The sequence below is a fragment of the Apium graveolens genome, chromosome 2, assembly GCF_009905375.1.
Source record: "Apium graveolens cultivar Ventura chromosome 2, ASM990537v1, whole genome shotgun sequence".
Classification (NCBI taxonomy): Eukaryota; Viridiplantae; Streptophyta; class Magnoliopsida; order Apiales; family Apiaceae; genus Apium; species Apium graveolens.
The window spans coordinates 100,911,472-100,922,616 of NC_133648.1; the positions used below are offsets into that span (position 1 = coordinate 100,911,472).

General features: G+C 33.6%; 1 protein-coding gene across 1 annotated transcript; it reads left to right on the forward strand.

Moving 5' to 3' along the window:
* Nucleotides 1-8,892: 8,892 nt before the first annotated feature.
* On the forward strand, nucleotides 8,893-10,584 carry LOC141691764 (uncharacterized). The gene has a single exon (XM_074496522.1). It carries the CDS (start codon nucleotides 8,893-8,895, stop codon nucleotides 10,582-10,584), a length of 1,692 nt encoding a protein of 563 aa, XP_074352623.1.
* Nucleotides 10,585-11,145: the final 561 nt, after the last annotated feature.

The following is an 11,145-nucleotide window of genomic DNA, read 5'->3' on the forward strand; positions in this document are numbered from 1 at the left end:
TTTGAAATGCTTGTTTCAGTTGAGCTGCTGCTGGTGATGCTAATACGATTGTGACGTGTGAAGTTAAAGTTGGAGGCGGTGGTAGGGTGGTAGCACCATATCCATTGGACATGAGGCTAACAGGTTGGAGAAGCTGACCAATCCTTTAATAATTCCTATTCATAATATACAACAAAAAAAATTGAAATCCAGAATTATATAAAAAAATAATCAAAGAGGAGCCGCCGATAAGGGCCTATTTTTCATAAAGTAATTGAGCAAAACAGAAATGTTGAATTAATCTTTTTTTAAAAAATTATAACTTGCAAGTGATTTATATAATCAATTTTTACAAACTAGGTACATACCTTTTAGCACAAGAATGAGTGATCGTCTTCTGATGCGATCTCCCCTTCTTCTTGGCCGCTTAATCAAAACTAGACTTCTCAACTTGGACTTCTCAACTTGGTGTTTAGGAGGGCCCATATATGTTTCTAATCTAGGGTTTGGATGGAATTATGAAGGTGAAATTTTATTTATATACCATCATCACAACCCGGTAGGGAATATAGATAAAGAGTTTTTTTTGTTTAGTCAATATTATAGAAGTTTCTAGAATATTGTTATAAATTTTATATTCTATTTACTGTTTTTTTATTTTTGATAGGAAATAGATTTTAATGATTATAAACTATTTTTTTTCACAATATTGTACAATTTATTTATTAATTAATTAGTACCTTCGTGTATTCATTAATTAGTAATTTTTTATTTTATTTTTAAAATTCGTATATAGTAGTTTAAAGTGCATGATATTTATTGGGAAAAAAATAATATCTTTGTTAAATCAATTTCTATCTTTTTTCTTTTTGGTTTTAAAATAGCCACAAAATTAAAGTGGTATAATATGGTTTTAACACCTTAGTGATGTGTGCAACGGATTTTGTTCTTATAAACAAACACTACAAGGAAAACTGGCTCAGGCAAGTGTTTTAACCCGTTATCTGATTCCCTGAAAACCCGTTGTCTATTGAGCCGCCGTCTCTTACATGGATCAGACAACGATTAGAAACAGTTGTGTGAGTAATCGAAGACAACGACCAACTATGAGTCCCTGTTGTATTACAACCAGAACAAACAACGTCTTTCCATAAATTCTGTTGTAAGAAGATTTATTAGACAAGTAATGTTAAAAAGGTTGTGTATGTGGTCACTAAGAGTTTTAGAATAGAACATAACACACAACCCTTATTCAGATATATATATTGTCCTCTACCTTAACACACAATTCAAACGATAACCACCGTTGTATTACAACCATAACAAACAAGTATTTTCTATATATTCTGTTGTAACAAGTATACTTAGAAAAGTTCGCTTGAAAACGTTGTGTATGTTCTTACTAAAAGTTTAGGAGTAGAACATAACACACAACCCTTATTATTTATTGTCCTCCACCTTAACACACAATTTTCAAAAGATAAAATTTTGTTGTCTTACAACCATACAGACAACCCCTTTATTTTAAATTTGTATTGTTGGAATTGCTTTATACAACATTTTTTTATCACTTGGTATTGTATGATTATGTTTTGCACTTATATTTTAATGTAGAAAGTGTTGTGTGGTCTTCAAGGTATAATTCTTTTTATTCTTAATAGCATTGTTGGACAATGGATAATAGTTAGTTTTGTTCAGACAATGGTTTTTTATTGTGTGAATCTTCTTTTAACAATGTTTAGTTTTAAATAGCATTGTTATATGTTATAAAACATGATGAGCTTGGTCTTTATAAGTGTTGTGTGAGACATAATATAATATGGTTATTGTATAACTTTATTGGCTAAAAGCTCCTCAAACAATGGTTTTTCAAATTAAAATTAAACACAACAACATTATAAAATGAACATGCCATAAAAATTAAAACCCAAACTATCATTCAGATTACAAGCAAATTGTCACCATTACACGAACAATCAACCATCAATCCTTCTATTACACCAACAATCAACCAACCCTCCATTACATGAATCCACTAAACCAATATTTAACCATTGCAACCAAGAACTAACTTATAACCAAGTTTTATCTTAAACAAAACAAGACCATTCAAGTAGAAAGCAAAATATTTTCAGGTGAACATATCCACAAAAATGCCAGTAATTAGAAACAACGTTTAAATAGATTTAACTACCATGACTAGAACTCCCAAATTTCAACACAAAATATGTTCACAACTCAAAATACCCAGCAGCACTGTATGCAAGTTCAAGTGGCATGCTTCTTCATGAAGTACTTTGCCCATTCAGTCTTTATCTCGTTCAGTTCTTTCATGCCATAACTTAGGTTGCTTCTGCGTAACCACTGAAACATGGATGTAAAAATCACATTTATTTACCACAATACACTTGGATATAGAAAAAAGAAAGATAACTATAACATTACCTTCTCATGAAATTTTAATTCCATATCGGCATAAATCTCTTTCATGTAACCCATTATAAACAAACCACAATCTTTGCTCCCAGTTTGGACAGGTACCCCCTGGAGAACATTAAAAACTTTATATATGTCTAGCTACACTATTCTTGTAGAATAGAGAAATTGATAAAATATACTATATTTACCCCCAGATTCTCCCAAGATATTTTCTTCTTTAAGAACTTCTTTGCTTTTTCCTCGTAGAGTTTGATGGCACTACGAAAATATAATATAGATCAATTGTAAGTCATATTTGTATTTAATTATTAAAGTGATTGTAGTTGAAATAAAATTTTAATATTGTACTGACTTGTCAATCACTTCTGTCCATTCTTCAGTTGCAATCTTGCGCTTCAATGGGTCCATGTGGTAAACAGTTTGTGAATCTGGATTTACAGCAGTGAGTGTCCAATGATTCCTGATAATTTATGAACAATAAAATTTACAATAACATACAGAGATGATGATATACAAAAAACAATCTTTAAGTAAGGAATATATTATTTATTATAACAGGTACTAACACAGCATTATATGGTAGCAGGAAAATTTATCCTGGTTTAGCGTTCCTGAATCTGATAGATAAGGATTTTGACCTCTCTCCTGGACTACCACAACCAAGTGCGCCAATCATCCCAGGATCAACAAACGTTATCATGTCAACCATCTTGCGCTTTTTCAAATTCTCTTGCAATAAACTGTTAAAAATTGGAGATACAGATTATGAAAAATTCAAAAAAAAACTCAATAAGTATTCATAAAGGCAACAAAACTTTAGAAAAATGCTTACTTGATAAAAATGCAAATGGTGGACCCTAATATCTCACCCCCAGAGCACAAAGCGTGCACATCCGATAAAAACAGCGCCTTCTTAGCGGTTACTCCAAAAGCTTCTTGGCATAGATAAAAAGAGTTTACTTGTCCATCAGCTAGGGCATTTTTTGCCCAAAGCCACAGACGTTTCAAAACAGGGGGATAATTCGCACCCATGTCCAATACATACTCTGGTTCCGGGACACAATCTTTTACCTTCTTCCATTTTTTCCCAGTAGTTTTCTTGCCTCCCTGAATTGAAAATATAAAAAGAAAATAGAGAATGCAAAGTTAAAGAAAGTTGACATGTTAAGTAATTGAAAATCTAAATTATGTTTTTATTCTTTACTTTTAAAAAACAACATAAGTTTCAAAAGAATTATAATATAAACAGATTTAATTCATTAATACGTAACAAATTAAAAATTGCATCATTATTAATTTAATTATCAAACGTATTTCCAACATTTTAACAAAAATAAATATGTGACACCCACCACAAAATCAACACTGAAATAAGGGGAAAAAATTATTATATATAAAACTGAACCAAACAATTATTCAACCTAAATATGAGAAACAATATCGCAAAAACTTACCTATATATAGACCCGATATTGTAAAAATTAGATTACTAAGTTTAAAAATATACTTGCATATATATATAGAGAAAATTTAACCTTTGGACTTCCTTTCACTACAGTGGCACTTGTCTTCACTTCTATTATGAGGTTTCTCGGCCATGCAATATATGTTCCCACAGCTTGTTCCACCGTCACGATCTCATCTTGGATTGGTAAGGGAATCTTTTCAGATCCTTGGAGTACACGAGTGATTGAGACCCGTACATTTTCTTTTTCCAGTTGTTTCCCATGAAGAACCTGACACTTAGTATCAACTGTTGCATAAGCAACGATATTTGTCGGGGAGCCAATTGCTAATTCCCACTCTGTGCATCCTTTAACCTCCAACACCTCCTCATTATTAGGTTCCAGACACACATCCTCAACCAACATTTGATTATCCTCAACATCAACAACCTTGAGAGCCTCGCCATGTTCCTGAATATGTTCTTCGCCATCCACCAAAGGTTTCTCCTGAATATGTTCTTCAATATGTGTTTCCTTACCGATACCCACATTTTGAATGAGATCCAGTTTTTTCTTTACACCTTGCAAATCAAAGTCCTTCAGAATGTCATGTGCTCCCTTGGAACAACTTCCTTGTTGAGATCCAATATTTGGACTTAACCCAGGTTCAATAAGCTTCCCTTCTATACCAGCTTTTAGCTTTTGAAACTCTGCAGCCCAAAAGGCATCTCGCTTTTGAACTATCCTTTCTGTCTCTTCTCTCATAAATTTCTGAATACCCTCTTGAATCCTCTCCTCTATTGTCCTACATGTCTTCTTCTGCCTTGGAAGATGAAAGTATGTAGACTGCTTCACAAAGCGCCCTTGTCCACGCACCCGTCCTCTGTGTTCAGGGCTACCAAGCACCTTGGTCAAGATATCATCACTGCCTTCCACAGTCACCTCCCCTTCACTAACTCTTTGTTTCATTTTCCCCTAAAAATTTGATAAATAATAGAAGTAATTAACCAACAAAACAGATATTTGGTGATAAAAGAATATATTAACAACAGAAATAAAAACTTACAATCACCTGAGCAATTTCTTTAACTGCTTCTGACTTGAAGTTTCCATCTTTATCTTTCCTTGCACGAATCCAGCTATCTGATCTATCTATCTCCATTTCAGGGTCAGCTTGAGTCTCCATCTGTATGAACATGTTTAAAATATTATATAATAAAATCGAAATAAAAGAATTGAAAAAAATTATATGATGTACGCGTGAAAGAAATATGTTTCATGATAACTAACCATTTCATGCTCTAGGTTAGAATAGCCCTTTCGAGAAATACAATGTGGATATAAATTAAGACTCCTCCTTAGTTTCTGTTTTTCGTGGATGTCCTTGGAGAAAAAAACACATAAATGTTAGCAGCATAGTTTCTTTCGCTATTTACTTATGCTACGTGGGAATTTTATAAAATAAAAAAGATTAAAGAAAAAACTCACTAAAAATTCATCAGTTAGACGGCCTGAAAGAAAAATATCCCAGTGTGCCTTCTCAATAAAGGAGTAGTCAGCCGGAGGAAACTTTAACAACTCAGGTTGATCTTTATTAGGAATGATATATTCAGTTGTTAAACGGCTTTTAAACTCCCTCCATTTCTGGCATGCCGATTGCAGAACAAGTTTCGTGCTGATGGTGGTACAATGTATGCCATCTACGTACATAAATAAACAATTTTATTATCACATGTGTGTTAACTACAATTGATAGTCATAATTTAACATAAGTAAAATTCTTAGTTGGTTTTGTAGATGCAACTTCTTTTACCTGCACATAATCCCAAATCTTGTTTTTTCTTTCTACCGGAACACGTAACCAACTGTCATACCATATCGGGGCTTTTGTTCTGGCAAGAACCCCAATATAAGACTGTATTTCTTTAGCAGCATCCCCATATGGCTCACCCTTTTTATTAAATAGTACCTCAAGCTTAATTCCCAGCATCTTACGCCTAACAATCCTATGCATCGTAACTGCTCCGCGTTTTAGAAGCTTAAGTCCCTCTTGTTTGGTTGCTGTTTCTTCCACTCGTTTCCTTTTTTTAGATAATTTGCTTTTTAGATTCTTAGAAATTCCATTCTTCTTTACTGATTCAGGGGATGAATTCCGAAGGCAAGACTCCACTGGCTTTTCCTTCACAGGTTCAGACACCGCCTTGTTCTTTTCTAGCGCCCCTGCCTTTATTTTTAGTTCCTCTATTTTGTTCTTCATAGGTTCAGGCTGAATCGGCTTGCTCATTTTTTGTTCCTCTGTCTTGTTCTTCATAGGTGTGGACTTAACCGCCTTGCTCATTTTTGGATCCTCTGTCTTTTTCTTTACATCTGCCTTGTTCTTTTTTAGTGCCTTGATAAGGTTTTCACTAGTTCTACGAGGATCGGATTTTGTTTTTCTTGAAGGCACCATAATTAATCTACACTTAAAACATTAAGTTTAATCTAATTGCTTCACACAAAGCCAAAAAACTACATGAATATCAGTTGATTACAATTATATTAATGGAGGTTCTAAGGACACTCATGTGGCATCTCTATTAATGCACCTAAAACGTTTTCATTTCTTCTGCATTATGCACATAATACATATTGATAGTTGAGAAGCAATCAAGTATAGGCAAACTCGTGATTCCCCTCAGTAAGACAGTCATACGGCAACACAATCTAACACATCACTTTCCTAAACTTTCACAGCCCAAAAGACATGACATTCAAGGCAAAAAAAATTAAGCCTATTCTACCACTTTCACAACCCAAAAAAAAACATCACTTCAGAGAAATAAACCTAAATCTACAACTTTCACAACCCAAAATATAAACACATTAACTTATTAAATAAACCCTAATCAGATTTCGTAATCCCAAAAAACATCACATTCAAGGCATAAAAAATAAACCCAAATCATAAATAAGCCCCAAGTATAAATAAAAAAACATCAGTTATACTACACTACCATCATACCCAAATCACAAAAATAAGTGCATGCATATCAATACCCCAATCGATGTTCAATTTAAAATAAAATATAAACCCTGATCATAAATAAGCCCCAAGTATAAATCAAAAAACATCAGTTATAGTACACTACCTTCATACCTAAATCACAAAAATAAGAGCATGCAAATCAATACCCATATCGATGTTCAATTTAAAGAGAGGGAGAGAGAGGAGGAGAGAGAGAGAGAGATAGAGAGATAGAGAGAGAGAGAGAGGAGGAGAGAGGGAGATTGAACCTGTATCGTGACTTGTGAGAGCTCTGAGAGGAAAGAAAAGAGAAAATGGAGAATGAGAGGGAATTGGAGTGGGGAGTGAAAAAAGAAGAGGGAAGTGAAATAATTTAACGGCTCAGATGCACTCCAGCTAAACTACTTTAATCCAACGGTATATAATGTTGCCAGCAAAACAAATAAAGTAAAAAGTAAATTAGAAAATGGTATAAAAAATTGTGGGCTGAAATTCAAAAATTTTAAACTCTTGTCTTAAACACATTCAGACAACAGATTTACATAAAATAGTATTGTAAGAAACATAATTACCCAGCAAAAAAGTATTCTAATAAAATAGTATTATAAGTACTAGGATAACGATTTTACAGTATAAGTACTAAAGTTTCAATTTTTTTAAAAAAGTTTATGAATGATCCAACCGTACGGATGTTAAGACCTATATGTTTTAGTGATATGAGAAAAAATTGATAAAAAAATAAATGTGTTTGTTTTGTTATTTTAACAGTTAACCGGTGTTTTGACCGGTACTTGTAACTTGTGTTTAGTCTCGTACTAAAGTTTCTATTTTTTAAAAAAGTTTATAAATGATCCAACCGTACGGATGTTAAGAACTATATGTTTTAGTGATATGAGAAAAATTTGATAAAAAAATAAATGTGTTTGGTTTGTTATTTTTAAAGTCAACCGGTGTTTTGACCGGTACTTGTAACTTGTGTTTAGTCTCGTACTAAAGTTTCTATTTTTTAAAAAAAGTTTATGAATGGTCCAACCGTACGGATGTTAAGAACTATATGTTTTAGTGATATGAGAAAATTTTGAAAAAAAAATAAATGTGTTTGTTTTGTTATTTTAACAGTTAACCGGTGTTTTGACCGGTACTTGTAACTTGTGTTTAGTCTCGTACTAAAGTTTCTATTTTTTAAAAAAGTTTATGAATGATCCAACCGTACGGATGTTAAGAACTATATGTTTTAGTGATATGAGAAAAATTTGATAAAAAAATAAATGTGTTTGGTTTGTTATTTGAAAACTCAACCGGTGTTTTGACCGGTACTTGTAACTTGTGTTTAGTCTCGTACTAAAGTTTTTATTTTTTTAAAAAAGTTTATGAATGATCCAACCATACGGATGTTAAGACCTATATGTTTTAGTGATACGAGAAAATTTTGAAAAAAAAATAAATGTGTTTGTTTTGTTATTTTAACAGTTAACCGGTGTTTTGACCGGTACTTGTAACTTGTGTTTAGTCTTGTACTAAAGTTTCTATTTTTTAAAAAAGTTTATGAATGATCCAACCGTACGGATGTTAAGAACTATATGTTTTAGTGATATGAGAAAAATTTGATAAAAAAATAAATGTGTTTGGTTTGTTATTTTAAAAGTCAACCGGTGTTTTGACCGGTACTTGTAACTTGTGTTTAGTCTCGTACTAAAGTTTCTATTTTTTTTAAAAAGTTTATGAATGATCCAACCGTACGGATGTTAAGACCTATATGTTTTAGTGATATGAGAAAATTTTGAAAAAAAAATAAATGTGTTTGTTTTGTTATTTTAAAAGTTAACCGGTGTTTTGACCAGTACTTGTAACTTGTGTTTAGTCTCGTACTAAAGTTTCTATTTTTTAAAAAAGTTTATGAATGATCCAACCGTACGGATGTTAAGAACTATATGTTTTAGTGATATGAGAAAAATTTGATAAAAAAATAAATGTGTTTGGTTTGTTATTTTAAAAGTCAACCGGTGTTTTGACAGGTACTTGTAAATGTGTTTTAAAAGTCAATCAGAATCGGTAGATCAAATCCCAGTCGGTAGAAATGATGATGTATCCCTGGACTCCTCTGAAATGTTTAACCATATTCAATCTGAATATGAACCTCTTTATCCAGGATGTGAAGGATACACTAAGATGAAGGCTTTGGTAAAGTTTTATAACTTGAAAGCAAAATATGAAATATCTGATACTTGCTTCTCTGAAATGCTACTTTTGGTCGGGTCTATGCTTCCACAAGGCAACACATTTCCTTCTTCATTCAGTGAAGCTAAAAAAAGCTTGTGTGCCTTGGGAATGGAGTATGAAAAAATACACGTATGTCTGAATGATTGTTTACTATACCGTGGAGAGAGAGATGAAGATGAGACGAAGTGCCGCATTTGTCAGGCCTCTCGATGGAAGTTAAACAAAAACGGAGATGAATTGGAAGGGATTCCTGCCAAGGTTTTATGGTATTTTCCATTAATACCACGTCTGAGGAATTTGTTCAACTCACCTCAAACATCTAAGGACTTGACTTGGCATGATAGGGAAAGGTTAAAGGATGGTAAATTGAGACACCCTGCTGATGCACAAACATGGAAGGAAGTCGATGCAAGGTGGCCAGACTTTTCTTCAGATCCTAGAAACTTACGGTTAGCTCTATCTTCTGATGGATTCAATCCTTTTCGTAGCTGTAATCTTGATTACTCATGTTGGCCTGTGTTGATGTCAATTTATAATCTTCCACCATGGCTTTGTATGAAACGGAAGTATATAATCCTATGCTTGTTGATATCTGGACCAACTCAACCCGGAAATGATATTGATGTGTTTCTTCAACCACTTATGGATGATTTAAAAAAGTTGTGGCATGGGAAACAAGTGTACGATGCTTACAAGAATGAGCAGTTTTTGCTAAGAGGCATCTTGTTATGGACTATTAGTGATTATCCAGCCTATGGTAACTTGTCGGGAAATATAATCAAAGGGTATAATGGTTGTCCTATCTGTGTTGATCAAATAAAAGCTAAAAGGCTTGTCAATTATCGTAAGTGCGTGGTCTTGAGGCATCGAAGGTGGTTGCCCCCTCATCATCCTTATCGTCGGAAGAAACAAGATTTTGATAACACCGTAGAAAAAGAAATAGCTCCAGTTCCATTAACCGGAGAGGAGGTACTTGAAAGAGTGCAACATTTAAAGGGACATGTCTATGGTAAAACACAACGCCAACCACGATTGAAGAAAGGTGATGCTCGACCTGTATGGAAGAAGGTTTCTATATTTTTTGAACTTGAGTATTGGAAATTTTTGCCGGTTCGACATGTTCTCGATGTGATGCACATCGAGAAATATATTTGTGAATCTTTACTCGGTACGATGCTTAATATAAAAAAAAAGACGAAAGACAAGGAATCTGTGCGCATTGACATGGCTGAAATGGGGATTAGAACAAAACTAAGGCCAAAAACTCTGGGGATAAAGGAGAAGTTACCATTGGCATCTTGGAATCTAACCCATTCTGAAAAAAAGGTTGTTTGCTCATCCTTCCTTGGCATGAAGTTGCCTGATGGTTTCTGTTCTAATATTCAAAACCTGGTTTCAATGGAAAATCTTCGTCTTACCGGAATGAAATCTCACGACTGCCATACGATTTTGCATCACTTGCTCCCAATTGCGATTCGCTCGTCACTACAAAAATAGGTCAGGAGAACTATTATCAAGTTTTGTCTATTTTTCAAAGCGATCTGTAGTAAAGTTATTGAGGTTGATAAGCTGGAGAAAATGCAATCGCAACTGGTAGAAACTCTTTGTCAGCTTGAAAAATACTTTCCTCCCTCGTTGTTTGATTTAATGTTTCATATCTCAGTTCATCTTGTAAGAGAAGTCGAGCTTTGTGGACCAATTTTCCTTAGGTGGATGTATCCTTTTGAGAGATACATGAAGACATTCAAGGGATATATAAGGAATCGAGCTCGTGCAGAAGGTTGCATCGCTGAGGCTTGTATTGCAGAAGAGGCAGTTGAATCTTTGGTGGATAATGAAGAAGTGACAATTGGGGTACCAAAAAAAGGTACGCATACCAAGGATTCTATTTGCAAGCCATTATCCGGTGCAACAATGATAACCTTGAGCTGTACTGATTTGCACGTAGCACATTTATGTGTTCTACAAAATACCACTGCTGTTAGGCCGTATATTGAGTAACTTCTTACACTTTCTCTCTCTTTACTTGAAAAATTGCATATATATTTTCTGTTATTA

Excerpts from the sequence above, each read along its gene's own strand:
- LOC141691764 (XM_074496522.1), top strand. The coding sequence starts at position 8,893 with ATGTGTTTTAAAAGTCAATCAGAATCGGTAGATCAAATCCCAGTCGGT.